This window comes from Salmo salar, chromosome ssa06 (assembly GCF_905237065.1).
Source record: "Salmo salar chromosome ssa06, Ssal_v3.1, whole genome shotgun sequence".
Classification (NCBI taxonomy): Eukaryota; Metazoa; Chordata; class Actinopteri; order Salmoniformes; family Salmonidae; genus Salmo; species Salmo salar.
Genome location: NC_059447.1, coordinates 35,063,589 through 35,079,526, shown reverse-complemented (window position 1 = coordinate 35,079,526; position 15,938 = coordinate 35,063,589). Strand labels below are relative to the sequence as shown.

At 41.8% G+C, this 15,938-nt stretch overlaps 3 protein-coding genes across 5 annotated transcripts; 2 read left to right on the top strand and 1 right to left on the bottom strand.

Annotated features, from left to right (window-relative positions):
• The first annotated feature begins 100 nt into the window (after positions 1-100).
• On the top strand, positions 101-6,836 carry LOC106607122 (polymerase delta-interacting protein 3). 3 transcript variants are annotated; one of them, XM_045720423.1, is made up of 11 exons: positions 118-219; positions 998-1,033; positions 1,378-1,484; positions 1,956-2,371; positions 2,698-2,760; positions 2,943-3,017; positions 3,219-3,446; positions 5,065-5,142; positions 5,292-5,421; positions 5,570-5,636; positions 5,817-6,836. In XM_045720423.1, exons 3-11 carry the CDS (start codon positions 1,382-1,384, stop codon positions 6,022-6,024), a joined length of 1,368 nt encoding a protein of 455 aa, XP_045576379.1. In that variant the 5' UTR covers positions 118-219; positions 998-1,033; positions 1,378-1,381; the 3' UTR covers positions 6,025-6,836. The 3 variants fall into 3 exon arrangements, with proteins under 3 accessions (XP_045576378.1, XP_014059211.2, XP_045576379.1); XM_045720422.1 differs by lacking the exon at positions 998-1,033 and having other exon boundaries at positions 101-219; positions 2,701-2,760; XM_014203736.2 differs by lacking the exon at positions 998-1,033 and having other exon boundaries at positions 101-219.
• A 967-nt stretch (positions 6,837-7,803) lies between these two features.
• On the top strand, positions 7,804-10,122 carry rrp7a (ribosomal RNA processing 7 homolog A). Its single transcript, XM_014203740.1, has 7 exons — positions 7,804-7,890; positions 8,317-8,459; positions 8,603-8,728; positions 8,839-8,962; positions 9,114-9,211; positions 9,288-9,495; positions 9,666-10,122. Exons 1-7 carry the CDS (start codon positions 7,830-7,832, stop codon positions 9,749-9,751), a joined length of 846 nt encoding a protein of 281 aa, XP_014059215.1. The 5' UTR covers positions 7,804-7,829; the 3' UTR covers positions 9,752-10,122.
• On the bottom strand, positions 10,122-15,519 carry LOC106607121 (zona pellucida sperm-binding protein 4). The gene is made up of 12 exons (XM_014203735.2): positions 14,438-15,519; positions 14,226-14,347; positions 14,008-14,128; positions 13,756-13,890; positions 13,440-13,612; positions 13,206-13,285; positions 12,941-13,068; positions 12,621-12,804; positions 12,388-12,532; positions 11,262-11,331; positions 11,038-11,166; positions 10,122-10,300 (listed from the first exon to the last, which is right to left on the bottom strand). Exons 1-12 carry the CDS (start codon positions 14,619-14,621, stop codon positions 10,140-10,142), a joined length of 1,632 nt encoding a protein of 543 aa, XP_014059210.1. The 5' UTR covers positions 14,622-15,519; the 3' UTR covers positions 10,122-10,139.
• Positions 15,520-15,938: the final 419 nt, after the last annotated feature.

The following is a 15,938-nucleotide window of genomic DNA, read 5'->3' as shown; positions in this document are numbered from 1 at the left end:
ATACGTAATTCTATTATGGTGTCAACAATGTAGTTTTTCAAGGAGCTATTATTTTATTGAGTTCGCCATTTTTGATCCAACTTGCCTTCCATAGTCTCTTCTCGTTTTTCTCTGTCCAGTTACGATCACTCACGCGTTTGAGTCAAATAAGATGGAAGATATTTCTTTGGACGAAGTGATACGTCGACGCGGTTTCAACAACAAAGAAACAGTTAAAAGGTATTAATTTAGCAATTTATGAGTTTGAATGCAATTTATGAACGTTATGCCTTGAGTTGTATCATTCAACGTAATGAAGAAATTCATTTTCCAGAAAGCCTCGGCTATTTCAGTTCCTCAGCGGTCCTTTTTCAAGGCCTGTACTCCCGGTTGGATTAGCTACAATCATGTAGCGAACGTTACTATCTATCGCTACACTGCAGACACTGATTTCCCTGATATCAATGAGTCAAATACGCGCATCGAGCTATTTATCAGGGCTTTGTTTAACTAGTTAGCTAACTAGGTAAACAATTTTTATCAGCATTTGATGACGGTAAATTAGCTATCGACCAAAAAAATAACCGAATAAGGTAAACAGTTCGCTGGAATGTACGTTAGGTAGTTAGCTATAAACTAACAATGGTTACAAACGCAGAAACGTACAGCTAACGTAGCTAGTTAGTATACCTATAGATATGGTATAGAGCGCGAGGCAGTCTTGTAGATCCTCTCTACCTAGAGCCATATGTAGTCAACTAGTTGTAGCCTAGTCCTCCATTATCTAATATTCACATTTTGGAAAACACAAGGAGCGCATATCAGAACAGCTAACGGGGTGGGCATAATTTGTGGAACGTTCCAACAGTAATCTGTTCCAAAAACTTCATAAATAACAAGGTTGCCAACAAACAACGCATAAAATGTTGTGTAGCGGCAGAGTAAGATAGGGAGTGGGCAATTTTGTTACATTTTTCACTCACCACGTTTATTCCGAAAAATGTCTGTCCTCACCCAGGTAGCCTATGGACAAACATTAAGAATAAGCTACATGGTGAGTTTATGCCTATTCGGCAACTAGTTATCTATGTGAATTGATCATGCTACGTTGTATGCGTTTGTTGGCATCCTTGTTATTTACAACGTTTTTGGAACAGATTCCTGTTGGAACGTTCCACAAATGATTCCCACCCCAGCTAACGTTATAGTATTTGATTTTGTATATCGCTTTGAGTATACCTAGAGCCATACTGAATGTAGGACACAATCAAATACTATAGCTGGTCTTATACGCGCTCCATGTGTGTTTTGCTAAATGTGGATATTAGATCATGGAGGATTAGGCTACAACTAACGTTAGTTGACTACCAATGTCGACCTCTTCCTCTTGTCTTTCAGGCCTATGTTTGGCAGGGGTGCTGGAGGGGTCGGGAGGACCTTTGATGCCCGACAGAAAATTGGGATGACAGATGTCAGACAGAGACTTGGTGGAGGAGGAGGAACTGGTAACCAAAAACCAGACCTGGCATGCAGGGCAAATAGCTTTTCAGTAGTATCAAATATTCAACAGAATGACTTTGTTGGAACTCAAACAATTTTTTAATTCTGAACAGCTTTTGGAGCAATGCTCAAGGTAATGGGTGAAATAATACATGCCCCAGCCTTTGCCAGAGTTAAAGCAGGTATTTTGTGTGAGGACCTGCCTGTTGCCCTATTGAGAAGTAGAGGGATGTATTCCATTTGACAGATTGATTTTGTGTCAAGTGGACATGAAAAATGCTTATTGAGACTTCAAGAGATCTGATCTGGATGTCTCTCTTATCTAAGCCCCATTTACAAAATAATCTTTTGTTTCAAACTACACATTTTACTGTTGGACTACATTACGTTCTGTTAAGCATTCTTGCAAGTCAGATCAGACATTGGAATGGTTTCTTGCCTTCTGCTCACTCTTGTCCTGCTCTCGCTTCCTCCAGCTTTTCAAGTGAAGGATGCCAGAGAGAAACTTGGCCAGAAAGATGCCCGCTTCCGAATCCGTGGCGGAGGAGGAGCAGGTGGGGTCCAGGATGCCCGACAGATGATCAACTCACGGAAAGGAGGACCGAATACATTTAATGTTACCCCACAGAGTTTACAGCAGATACCAGCAGCACAGCTACAGACACATGTGCAGCAGATACAGATACACACTACCAACGACATTGCCAGTGCAAATGCAAGGCAGTTTACCCCCAACCTACAAGGAATGAACATTAGAGCTGGGGTTACGCCACAGCTGGGGGGTGCTAAGAGGATGATGGATGCTCGTGATAGGCTGAGCCTCAAGAGGAGCATTGGAGCTCCACCAAGCCAAGGAATGGCAGCACCCATGAAGATCACCAAAACCATCCAGGTAAGTGATCAGGCTGACAGTTGGCTCCAAAGTGATAGTAACCACGGGTCCAGGATCTGCTCTAATGTTATCCAGGCTTAGCTACTAGATAGAATTGACCCACTTGTCGCTCAAGATGTGCACGGATAAGAGAAAATGAAAATTCTTGCATTGTTTATAGTGGTAAAGCATAGCCTCACTCCAAACATAGTTGCTAGCTGAAGTTAATTGGAAATTTAGTTAAAAATTCAACTAGGCTTATTTGCTATTTAGTTATTGGTAGCATGCTTTGAGTCAAATACATTAATTCACCTTCTGAATAATGATTTTATTTAACTTTTTTTTAGCAGCAAAGGCCGTTTGGGATGTCAAGTGGGATCCGTATGAACATGCCAAGCAGGGGTTCCCAGGTAAGGGACATATTTTTTTTTTTTTGAAAAGATAAGAATCAGAAGTTAGATGGCAGAATTGATTCAAATGGTCTTAGATAAAAGTTTTCTTTAGAGTATATCAACTGAATTTGGTTGATTTCTGCTGGTCATGCGCCACTGCAATGCATATGTGAGTGAGTAACGTACCATCTCTCCCTCAGTCTTTCTCATGTGATGATGACATCCCTGGCAAACAGATGAAGACCACTACTGGCAACCATATGCTGCAGTCACGGGTGTGAAGACTATTCTAGATTTTCTTAACTTTTCTCTCTTTCTGTTGCTTTTTCCTAAATTATATGTATCTGTAATTCTTTATTATTCAATGTAAATCGAATATCCCTTTAGTACTGCCACACTGGCTGTATTAGTGTCTCACTCTCAACTTTCCATTCATTCACTGAAAAGTTTCAATGCTTTCTCTCTTTCTCCAACAGCCTGGCACCCAGGGCTGCCCTTTCTCGATGTCAGCCCCCATCACTAAAGTAGTCAAAAACGATGCGTACACCGCTCCTCGTCCCCCAGTGCCTGTGGCACCCACAAGGCCCAACCCTAGTGTGGGGGCCTCCCGCTCCTCTGCTCCCGCCTTACAACCCATCTCCAGGACCCTCCAGCAGGCAGGGCCCACAGCGGAGCCCAGCTCTCAGCCTCCTCCACCCCCACAGGTCAGTCTCCACATGTCCCTTCACCCAGCTACTGGAGCTACTTCACCCAGCTACTGGACATATAAGGTCATCTCTATAGGAATGTGTTGGTAGGGATGTTAGTAGATACCTATAGACTTCTAGTCATTGTGCTAATGCTAGTTATCATTGGCTCGCAAAACTACCTCTAACTTCATACTGGACAGAGACATACAAATGGTATCCACAAGTTTATCTGACTCTGGGGAAGTAGATAAATGGCCTCCTTGTCAGAATCTCGAAGTATCTCTCTAACCCAGTATCTCTCTAACCCATTCCAGTCCTCGGAGTCCTGATTGGTGTCACAGTTTTGCCCCAGCTAACACACCTGACTCCAATAATCACCTAATCATGATCTTCAGTTTAGAATGAAATTTGATTAATCAGCTGTGTTTGCTACGGATGGAAAAAGTGTGACACCAATGCCCACCCCTGCTCTAACCGGTTAACAAGTGGTCAAATTTGTTCCAAACAGTACAATAATGTGACCAACAGAAAATGCTTTGCATGTGTAAAAGGAACTGACATTTTTCATATGAAGGAAAGCGTCCAGGTTTCAAACAATTAAGTATTACGTTTTCAACATGTAACTGCCACCAGCTCAGATTGCAAGGTGGATGAATGGAGAGGATGTGCACTTGTTTTTTTTAACCATGCCAGATTGGCTACTCTGGTTGGAAAGCAGTGCGGTTTGCTTCATATTAGGAGTTAAGAAATACAAATAGTGGTAATAGAAAGCTGGGATCCTCCTCTTTTGAATATACACACATCAACACGCGATTGCATTTAGAATTGTTCCGCAATGACTGGGCTTATAAGAAAGTCTCACTCCAAGCAGGTAGCAACCAGCTGCGAGCGCTCAATGCCCGACAGGTGATATTCTGCTCAAACTAGGTTCTGTATGCGGTGCGCATTTAATAAATAAGATGCATAACGAACTAATGAAAACGCCAATTTAATTCCACTAAGTTATGCAAATGAAACTATAGACTGATAAGCATGACCGGTCAAATATATTGATGGCGGCTAACCGACTAACGGTCAATTGCATCCGTTTTTTTTTAATCTCAATATCAAATCATTTCGGTAACAATTAAGTGCCTAGTGTGAAAACAAACATTTATTTTTAGCAAAGAGCAATTTCTCAAGCAAGAATTTTGCCAGGACTATCTGGGAGAGCTGAGTGAGGAGGGGAAAACTGAAAACTAGCTGTTGGCAGAGAGGTTTGGAACTCTGTCTATTGACTAATTTACTGCATAGTGAGGTCACCAGGCAGGTCAAATCTCCATCCCACCTCAACAGGCTGAAATTTCAAGCGGTCTTTTCAAATGGCTCCTACACTAAAAAGCCATTATAATTTTCACAGTATTATTCCAACTTCATAGTTTGGAAATGTATATAAACCACAGGAAAGTCACATTTTGGACTGCACTGGGCCTTTAACATCACTAGTTGGCAGCATAGTAAGCCTCGGGGTCAGTAATCAACCTACTTCTCTCTTGTTGACGATAGATTTACGTAAAGCCTAGCATTGGCTTGTTGTGTTGGTGTGAGCTGTATATGTATTTGATTGTAAAATGTTTTGGTGCACCCCTTCCAGCCTTCCTTCAGTCCTCTGGAGGGGACTAAGATAACAGTGAATAATCTGCACCCCCGTGTCACTGAAGAGGACATAGTGGTAAGTGCCTCGCGCTGTTCAGTTCTCTGCTGTTTTAGATTCTCTCTCTCTAGCTGTGTGTGTAAATTGCAGACCTGCTTACGATGCAGCCATGACTCATTTAGCACATTCAACTGACCTTTTTCCTGTGTTCTTGTGACGGTCCACAGGAGCTGTTCTGTGTGTGCGGTGCCTTGAAGCGAGCGAGGCTGGTGAAGGTGGGGATTGCTGAAGTGGTGTTTGTGAGGAAGGAGGACGCTGTGAGCGCCTACAGGAAATACAACAACCGCTGTCTGGATGGTAAGGGCATTTAGCAAGGGCAACATTTATTTTAAGGCTGAGTTTTTTTTGGTAACCAGCCTCTGGTAATGATGCAGTTGATGATGAATAGTTATCTGAAAAGGCATTGTTTTTACTTTCTTAAATCTTTATTCATTCTCTTCCCAAGGCCAGCCCATGAAGTGCAATCTTCACATACAGGGGAATGTCATCACTTCAGACCAGCCCATTCTTTTGTAAGTCTTTCTCTGTCTCTCTGTTATATTCATATTTCTCACTGCCCCCTTGGTTGCGTTGCATGCAAATCAAACTTTCCGGTATTAAATTGTAGTCCACAATGTGCATGATTTCTTCCTTTCCAATTGCAATGCACATTGTCTTTCAGCATCACATAAAATCCTCTTTCTGTCTCACAGGAGGCTCAGTGACACTCCAGGCAGTGGAAGGAAAGAGGGTCTGCCCCTCTCTTTGTCTCGCCCCGGGGGTCGTCCAGCCTCCTCTCAGCCCACACCTGAGGTGGATCCCCAGACCATCCTCAAGGCCCTGTTCAAATCTACTGTCCAGACCCCCTCTACCACAGAGTCTCCCGGTTCACAGTGCACAGCCTTCCGCATTAAGATATAACTTTCTAGTACATCCACACACATACATGTCACACAACACAATATATCCACCCTCCTGTTTGACAGAGACATCTACTGACATCATCAAATAGCATGATACTGTATTTGTATAAATTTGACAGATCATTGGCAGGTTGTAACATCTAAAATTAACACACTGATGCCGTCGTCCAGATTTTTAGGAAAGAAAACATTTGTAGCCCCTGCGTACTACATAGATGCATGTCTCATAACGGACCAATGTGAGGCAGTCTGATTTGTTCATTTATTGTTTTAATCAAATTTGGTCGGGTGATAAACTGGACAGTTGTGGGTATTTTTTTTAATCACATGGTTCACTTTTACAACTGTTCAAATAGTTCACATTGAACACCCCTCTTGGAATCATGAGATGTTTTGTGCTGGTTGGAGTCCTGCCCCCCCCCAAACCGATGGTGTCACTATGACCTGATGCACGAACCCATGAAGATACTTGTACTGTGAACTACAGGCAAAGGTGGTTCTTGTACTGGACATAATATAAAGTTTGATTTCAGAATGACTTGTACACATGCTTGTATTCCATTGTGGTATTTGGTTTGCCGTTCTCCTTTTTGTGGCATTCAGGTTGTTCTATGCTTATTTGTGGCTGTTATTTGACTCTTTATTGCTTTTTGCGCAGCGTAGAGAAGTTATGCTAATTTTCTCAATTTATGTTCAACTGTCTGTAAATTGCTTTTTACAGCTGCCTTTTATGTCAGTCATGAAGATATGGTAGGGAGGTCAGATCTATGTACAAGTTAATTACTGCCAATAAATATGTTGCTTTATAAAGATGTGTCCATATTGATGTGTGTGTGTATGTATGTATATATATGTATATGTGTGTATATATATATGTGTATAGAATGTGATTATATATATACAAAATGATAATTTTATATTGGTTTATAGCCTTATTTCTCAATAGAAATTTGATAATTTTGTATTAGTGTCTTTATGTTTGTCTGCTAGACCGGGGTTCACAAAACCTTTTGGGGCCGGAGATCCCTTTTGTGATAGCAAATTCATCAGGGACCCCCTCATAAACAGATTACAATGCGAGTGCAATTTAAAAAGGGCTTACAAGGAGTTTTACATTGTCTGCTGTGCATTGCTGGGCGAACCAAGTCCCTGCATTGCTGGGCGAACCAAGTCCCTGCATTGCTGGGCGAACCAAGTCCCTGCATTGCTGGGCGAACCAAGTCCCTGCATTGCTGGGCGAACCATTTAAAAGACCCTGCTCTTGGCATCTGAGAGAAAATGTAGCAGTTTTAATTTTGGCATGGGGCAGACATGTTTGTTGTTCCAGCTTTAAAGCTATTCTGCAATTCTACACATTTTGCCATGAGGCAAGGAGCAAACTGCTGTTTTAAAACTTTAATTGGGGAATAGTATTAAGTTTAAAAATGTATAAATGTTGGCGTACTGTGAATACCAATATCCCTGAGCCTCCCTTGGCCCATGTTGCCCAGGGTTAAGGACATCAATTGTAGATAAATACTATTACATAGTGTTCTATTACATACTTTACATTTATTACACCGATCCCTTGGCCAAAAGTCATATCTGTTAGTAATATTCATTTAAAAAAATGAAATGTTAAATATGTTGATCTGGCCGCGAACCCCTGCAGTACACCTGGACCCCATTTTGAGAACCCCTGTGATAGACAGCTAGAGCCTCTAAAAAGTAGGATTAACATTTTTGGTGGGGGGAATTTGTTTTATGCATATTTAGACTACAACCAATTCATTTCTACTTCCTGTGTGAAAGGTCGCAAAGAAGATGGCGCCGTCCAAGAAGAAACATGCCAGTCAGGCTTGTGTTATTCCAGGAGGTTTTACAGGTAACCATTGCTAAAATAACTCACGTAAACGGAGAATGTGATTTAAAAAATATAATTTTGGGTTTGTTAGTTCGATCATGATCTCATTCTGTTTCAACCACGCTAGTTTGCTTCTAGCTAGCTAACTCCACAAGGTATGTCGAACACTCAATATAAGCTTGCTTCAAGACCAAACTTTGTAAACACACGAGTCTTATGTTCCTTATGGTTTTTAACGATTAAAATCGGGCAACTTGATGTCTGTATATTATTTGGACTGCATTCCCTAATACTACATAATGTAGCGTAAGCAAAGATTGTCTACTATGTTTTACTCTCAGGCTAAAGCCATTAGTAACCTCTGGATCTCCATGGAGTTGTAGACAATGTATTAGGACCTACCTAGACAGATGTTTGACTGTATTTTGACTGAACCACTCTTCTCAGTGCTTTCTCTACAGTTCAGTACTGACAGTGTTGCCCAGCACAAAATATGTGTAAAAGAGCATCGGGTGCGAGCAGAGAAAACCACACAAAGACCCCTCGACAGAACACTGTTTGTCCTTAACATTCCCCCATATTGCTCTGAGGTACGTTTATGTTGTGAAGACTGTCAATTACCAATCAGTGTGCATGTGATTGTTGTACTATTAGCAAGTCTACAGAAAAATAAAATGTTTGTATTACAGCTGTCTGTGGCCAAATAAGGTATACATGTACTAATCTCTTTCAGGGTGTCATAAAGGAGCTCTTCTCTCAGTTTGGTCCTGTTCAGTCTGTGGAGCTGAGGGAGAAGCCAGGGTCCTTTGAGCACTCAGGACCCAAGCTGGGCAAGTATTTCACCCCAGCACAAAAACAGGTATGCCCTGAATCCAGACAACAAAGCTCTGTGTTTAGATCAGATTGATTATTGAAGTGCCTATGGACACCTTTTCAGTATTGAGCCTTTTATGTTTCCATTTCCTACAGGGGTTCAGAGTGGGTTACATCGTGTTTCAGAAGGCCATCAGTATTACAGCAGTGAAGTCCCATCCCCATGATGTCCCATTGGTTGTTTCCACAGAGCAGCGACCTGTGTTGACAGGTCTTCAGAGTGAGTGAGCTTTAAAGTGCTCTTCTCGATGCTTGGTCTTTCTTTTCTAAATGTCGGCAGAATGTATCAAATTGGAAAGACATTTCACCCAGATTTAATACAGTATTTGACATGCCTCTCACGTCTCTCGCTTTTATTTATTTGCCTTTAGAATGGATTCATCAGTACAAGCAGTCATTTGCTCAGCCAGACAAACTACAGGAGGCAGTTGACACCTTCATGCAGGATTATGATAAGAGAAAAGAAGAGGTCAGATTCTCCCCCTGTATCTCAATCTCAACTCCTCATTTTGGTATTTCTGTTAACATTTATTTTTCTTACCCAGGAGGCAGAGCGACAAAAGGAGGAGGCTGAGGAGCAGCTGGAGGATGAGGAGGGCTGGGTAAAAGTTACCAGGGGTAAAAGCGGGACCAAGACCCGCCCCCACAGTGAGCTATCCAATAAGAAAGCTCTGCAGAAGGAGAGCAGAAAGAGGAAGCGAAAGGAGCTCATGAACTTCTATACCTGGCAGCACAGGAACACACAGAAAGAACGTAAGTTATTATGGTTCTAGTCATTTGATCACAACAGTAGAAGCACAATGTGTGGTGAAATCGTTTTATTCTTTAGTGCAAAACGTTGTCAGTCATTCTGGCTTCACTGCTAACTTTGTCCATATTACTCAGTCACTCTGCGTTTTGAAAAGGGTTATTGTCTCTTTCAGACATTGCTGAACTGAGGAAAAAGTTTGAGGAGGACAAACAGCGAATTGCTTTGCTAAGAGCACAGAGGAAGTTCCGACCTTACTGAATCAAGTTTCTGAGATTCTCCCCACCTTCCTGGTTTTTAAACCACACCATTGATGTCAATAAATAAGTGTATTCTGTTTGTATAGTTCTTGTTTGTCACTGATACAGTAATTTATGGAGTCTTCAAGTTTGATTCAAAATTTGTGAATCAATACCTTAGGATCACTTCACATTTTCCAATAGACACCCTTGTATTCTGCCATTTCTGGGGCTGTAGGATAGGAGGCTTTAATATCTGATATTTTACGTTCAGGTGCAGCGCTATGCAGCCAGTTTGCCTTGGTCACGTAAACTGAGTATGTGATGCATTGGAATGCACATGGCCAGTGAAGGTATTTAATGGTAGTTGAAATAAATACCAATTGTAAATAAGTGTTCATAGAGGTGCTTTATTGGGCTTGTTCAACCTGCAGGCTAGTCTCATTGTTTCTGGTTTCCATTTCCACGTCATTTTCTGCCACTTGACAACTCATCGACCGCGAAGAGAACAGGAGGAAGAACAGGATGGAGGTACAGATGACTGTGACAGAGTACATTGACACCTGAAATGCTGAGGGCCGCCAACAAGAGAAAATGTTAGTGTCAGTTTCATTCCACTCATACAGTAGCTGTGGGGTAAGTTGAGACACATTTTGGGTATGGTTTCCTAGAAACAAGGGTACCATTTGAACAAATATTTAGGGAGATGTAATTTCATGGAGTGTGAAGAAACCACATGGAAAGAGGTAAGCAAGTTATGATCCTTGTATCTCAACCAAAATAGATCATTAAAGATTGTTCTATACATCAGTTGGAGTCTAAGCTTCAATGTGGTCCTAAACCTAGCATGAATGTGCATCCTTGTAGTTGTGTGGGTTAATATAGTAAAAATGTTTGCCTTGGAGTAAGTTGAACCAACGGCAAGTGAGAAAATGTAAGAGTTCTTCCCAGGCATACTGCAAGGCATTATCGCTGGTATATGTTAAGTGTAAAAAAAGTACAACGTTAGGTGTTAAGCCTGTGTTGAAATATGCTTAAATTTATTAAAAGACAAAGCAGTTGTGATTGGGGAAATATATACAGGATTATAAAAAGATGGTAATATTTAATTCAGTACAAATGTGTAGGGGGGGGGTCAAGCTGTTTTAAACTAACGCTTAAATTCATTCTGATAATTTCCAGGGATACACATCCTCAAATAAGTAGATATCTTTGTTAGAAAGAATACTACATTTCCCTTGACAGTGATGTTGAATGTAAAAAAAAAAGTCAACTTACCCCACTCTCCCCTATTTGGAATGTGCTTACCTATATTCAGATCACTATGATTCCCTTCCTGTTCAGAACTGTTCTGACCCAACAACACAGGACCAAATGAGACTAACTGGGAGACTCGATCTGACCCAGACTCCCTCCTCGCCCTCTCACCATCAGGTGCTGGATGGAGGAGGATGAGACGGCATGACTATTGGATGAAATAACCCAATTCAGTGTTAGGGTGAATGTAGAACATAGGGACCTGAAACACTCACAGGTGATGGAGCAGTGTTGTTTACACTCTTCCTCCTCTGTGCAGATTTCCACCCAGCAGTAAAAGTACACCTGAGAGACAAGATTCAGTAATCAGTGTTTTTCCCCCCCAACCCTGGTCCTCCAGTACACATTTCCGCTGTAGCCCTGGACAAAACACACCTCATTCAACTCATTGAGGGCTTGATGATTAGTTGAATCAGGTGTGCTTGTCAGGGCTACAATGAAAATGTGTACTGTTGGCATCAATGGCCAGGGTTGGGAAACACTGCAGCAGATGGAGGACCAAGAGATCTTTGTTTAGACAATTTATACTAAACAAAAATAAACATAACATGCAAAAATTAACAATTTTACTGAATTACAGTTCATAAGGAAATCAGTCAATTGAAATAAATTAGGCCCTGATCTATGGATTTCCTATGATTGGGCAGGAGCGCAGCCATGGGTGGGCCTGGGAGGACACAGACCCAGCCAATCAGAATTAGTTTTTCCCCCACAGAGCTTTATTACAGACAGAAATACTCCTCAATTTCATCAGCTGTCCGGGTGGCTGGTCTCAGACGATCCCGCAGGTGAAGAAGCCGGATGTGGAGGTCCTAGGCTGGTGTGGTTACACGTGATCTGCGGTTGTGTGACCGGTTGGACATACTGCCAAATTCTCTAAGACGGAGGCGGCTTATGGTGGAGAAATAAACGTTAAATTCTCTGGCAACAACTCTGGTGGATCTTCCTGCAGTCAGAATGTCAATTGCACGGTCTCTCAAAACCTGAGACATCTGTGACATTGTGTTGTGTGACAAAACTGCACATTTTAGAGTGGCCTTTTGTTGTCCCCTGAACAAGGTGCACCTGTGTAATGATCACGCTGTTTAATCAGTTTCTTGATATGCCACACCTTTCAGGTGGATGGATTATCTTAGCAAATGAGAAATGCTCACGAACGGGGGATGTAAACAAATTTGTGCTCAACATTTGAGAGAAATATGCTTTGTGTGTGTGTATGGAAGAGTTCTGGGATCTTTTATTTCAGCTCATGAAACCAACACTTTACATGTTGCGTTTATATTTTTGTTCAGTATAATAGCAAAATGTTCAGATTCTTCAGATAAATAGGATAGATCTTACCTCCTCCACACTGGGATTGCCCGTCTCAGGGTCCACAAAGGAAAAGGTCTTGACATCAAACCTCCTGACCTGGGAGTGAGAGGTTGTCCTCCCCTGACTGTCCACTGGGATAGAACTCCTCACGTTGTCCAGAGGGTTAGGACAACTGTCAGGGAGAAGGATGGGAGTGAGACTACTAAACAGTGATTAATCTTCAGTCAGTATAGGAAAACTTGCGTCTCCCTCCCTCTCACCCATCATAGAGTAGTGTCCATACGGAGTGTCTGGAGGCAGGGTAGGCGAAGCAGTCCCGCACACGCAGGGAGAGACTGGGGTCAGGTGAGGGTGGAGCGATTGACACCTCCACATACACAGGCGTATGCAGATACAGGGTCAGGGGCAGCTGGTCCTCAGGGAGGAAAGAGGTAAAGGACTCATCTGGAAAAAAGAAAAGGGCGAGGATGATGGAGGTCTACCAGTGTGTGAAGTGACAACTCGATGCCATATACTTGCAGTGTTTGGATTTGGCATCCTTTGCTTGGTCTGTGGAAACCATATTGTTTTACTACAGTACCTGTGGCTATTCTCATCTGCACTCGGACAGTCCCCAGTGCAGTCACAGGTGGAGGGTTAGTTGGGTTTAAGGACCACAGATCAGTGTGGAGGAGAGCTGACCCCTCATATTGACACTGGACCTGCAGACTACAAACCAAGTCTCATTCAAAACATTTACTCCATGATAGTTTCAAGCAATTAGGTTCTGGCTAAAGCCACGAGATGGTAAAGTAGTCTAAATTGTAGTGCACTGTCCACAGGCAGGAAGTGAAATAAGCAGCTACCTGAAGGGAGAATGTTTGCCTGTAATCTTTGGATGCAGTTCCTCTACCTCCACCTCATAGCTTACAACATCCCCATTCACCTGTAAATATAAGAGGGGGAACAAGGTATTTTAGCATACCTAAGAGTATTCAACACTGCAAGAAAAAGCAGCATTATACTACTACAGAGGCATTCAGGACAGAAGTATACTACTGTAGATTAGGGCAGAAGGTAAACTAGACCTAATGACTCACCATCATCTTTGTGCCACACTCCCTCACCCCGATTTTAAAGACAGCTGTATCTGCAGAGGTAGCTACAGGAGAGCACTGTGGCTGACCCTTGACGGCAAGGTTGTTGGGGTTGATTGGGGGGTCAGTGTCTGTCGCCTTCACAGAGAACACAAAATGGCCATCCAGAGAACAGGCTGAGAGCAAGAGGAGGAGACAGAAACAAGGAGTTATTCTTGACATTTAATCTCACCACGACAGTCACTATCCCTCTGCTGATACTTTCTTTCAGAAGCATGTTCTCCATTGTACAAAATACACACAAAACTAATTCCATTACTGTTCATTCTGTAATAGCAAGTTGAGTCATGATCATCATAGCAGCATCCCAGTTTGAGACAGTCATCATTGGAGACATCCTGGGGCCCACAGTCCACACGCAAAGCTCTATGGATGCTGCATTTTCCTGATCGTGCTGAAGGAAAGTAAATTGGAAGAATGACTTTTACAGAGGTGGTACTAAAGGGCACTGCAATCACTATGTGTGATAAATCATCTAAAATTCACTCCCTATAAAATTATATGAACTCACAGGTGCGACCGATGATGGGTTTCTGGGCCGTCTTCTTGAGTAGGGGGCAGCTAATATTGACCCTGTACCATTGATCCCCTGCGTCCAGCTGTACTCTCAAAGACACAACCACTGTGTCACCCTAAAGATAAACCAAAGTGGTTTGATATGGCAATCAGTAGGTTGACACACAGACCAAGACCTCTCAATGCAATGAACATCAAAAAACATTACCATACCTCAACCTGTGCGTAACAACTGTCATATCGACTCTGGAAAGAAAGGGTACCATTCTTTTCTCCCCTTCTCACTCCACAATGTTCTTTGGCTTTTGGCACAGGCACACTGACTCCATACCTGTCTGGGGAAAATGAGCTCAACCAGTATACCATACATTCTAATTAAACAAACAAAATCTGCAGATATAGAGGGCTAAAATATGGCTATTTACCTTTTACGCGTAGGTTATGAAGAACCGCTTGACCGAAAACTGCGCGTATTCGTCGGGCGGTGCAGGTGACTCGAGGCAGGGCATCTTGTGCTCTAGTTTGAGCGGTTTTCTGCAGCACGAGAGTTGAAAGGCATCGGTAATATGGCGCAAAGAATGCAAAAATTACACAAATCATAAGTAGCATTGTTAGGCTACAGGTTATGCTGTGTTTTAATTAGTTAAATGATTCACAATTGAACAATATAACTGTGACAAAAGCAATATTTTGCGCGGTATTTGTGTGGTTTCTTTGTGTAGTGAAGACACGTGTCTTGCAAGACCAGTAATTGGAGTGATGAGGCAGGACATTGCGTCAGGCTTTGTTAGCCCACAGGTGATTAAGTCAATTATCACAGTCTGACTGTATATAGGCCTGCTGTATGTAATACATCCGTGACTGAATGAATGATAACATTTCATTTTATGAATACATTTGATTTATTATTAAAGGATCCTTCCAACTTTTACCTCATTGTTTTCTTTAATAGCCTACTGTGGGGAAAAGGCAATTATTTTCACCTCAGGGTCAGTAAATGCAATTATTAAATAACAACCTCGATCCCCTTCTTTTCTCTCACAGTCGCCATGCTCATTTCTCAGTCCCTATGGCAATGCTTGTACCGATTGCTTGTACCCACCTATTCTATGCTATGAGGCTTTTTAACATGAGCACTTATATTCATTGTTGATGTGCTGCTTTTAATGTCAGTGTGTCCTTTGTTGTGTTTTATTGTGTATTTATTGGTGGTGTTATGTATTGGCTGGTTCAATCAAATGTGCCCTTTTGGGGATTAATAAAGAACTATCTTAATTTATTACATAACCAGGCCCATCTTCTTGCTACATATTGGAAGCCACAAAATGAAATAGAATGTTGTATATTTTTTCTATAAACACTGTGTTCAGTAGGCCTACTGTCACTGTGGCCACGCATGGCATTGTCCCCCATGTAATGCAGACACAGAACAGGATGCAAATAGCTATATAGGACAACGTTTGGAAGTCTACTTTTTGCATGTAGCAATTTGAGAAAGATCGTAGAGCAAGATTACTTGTAAATTCATGTGATCCACATAATTGCAGCTAAACTAAAAGATGTCCCACTGAGAAGAGACATGCCTCATGTCAGTTAAAAGTGGAATGGACATGATATACACATAGTTAAACTAAGTGATGAGAAAATGTATTCACATTTCGTTTTTTTTCCTGTATTCCATCCTTTTTTTTGGACCATACATAAGCCATGACTAATGAGTCATAAACAGATTACACAATTGGCCTACTAGCTTTTCCATTACATGTGTTGGTTGTACAAGCAGAATTATATAATCCAATTTGGAATATATAGCCACCCATTAGATGTTCTAGTATTGGACTATGACTGAGAGGCAAACTCGAAGCACATTCTATAAAAACATAAAATAATGGATGATATTTAAGCAATAATTAATCATATATGAAA

Coding starts and splice junctions, on each gene's coding strand:
- LOC106607122 (XM_014203736.2), top strand. CDS start 152: ATGGAAGATATTTCTTTGGACGAAGTGATACGTCGACGCGGTTTCAAC. Junction 220..1,377: donor AACAAAGAAACAGTTAAAAG/GTATTAATTTAG, acceptor CTTGTCTTTCAG/GCCTATGTTTGGCAGGGGTG. Junction 3,447..5,064: donor AGCCTCCTCCACCCCCACAG/GTCAGTCTCCAC, acceptor CACCCCTTCCAG/CCTTCCTTCAGTCCTCTGGA.
- rrp7a (XM_014203740.1), top strand. CDS start 7,830: ATGGCGCCGTCCAAGAAGAAACATGCCAGTCAGGCTTGTGTTATTCCA. Junction 7,891..8,316: donor TATTCCAGGAGGTTTTACAG/GTAACCATTGCT, acceptor CACTCTTCTCAG/TGCTTTCTCTACAGTTCAGT. Junction 8,963..9,113: donor TGTGTTGACAGGTCTTCAGA/GTGAGTGAGCTT, acceptor ATTTGCCTTTAG/AATGGATTCATCAGTACAAG.
- LOC106607121 (XM_014203735.2), bottom strand. CDS start 14,621: ATGCTACTTATGATTTGTGTAATTTTTGCATTCTTTGCGCCATATTAC. Junction 14,348..14,437: donor TCATAACCTACGCGTAAAAG/GTAAATAGCCAT, acceptor CATTTTCCCCAG/ACAGGTATGGAGTCAGTGTG. Junction 13,286..13,439: donor AGTGTGGCACAAAGATGATG/GTGAGTCATTAG, acceptor TTATATTTACAG/GTGAATGGGGATGTTGTAAG.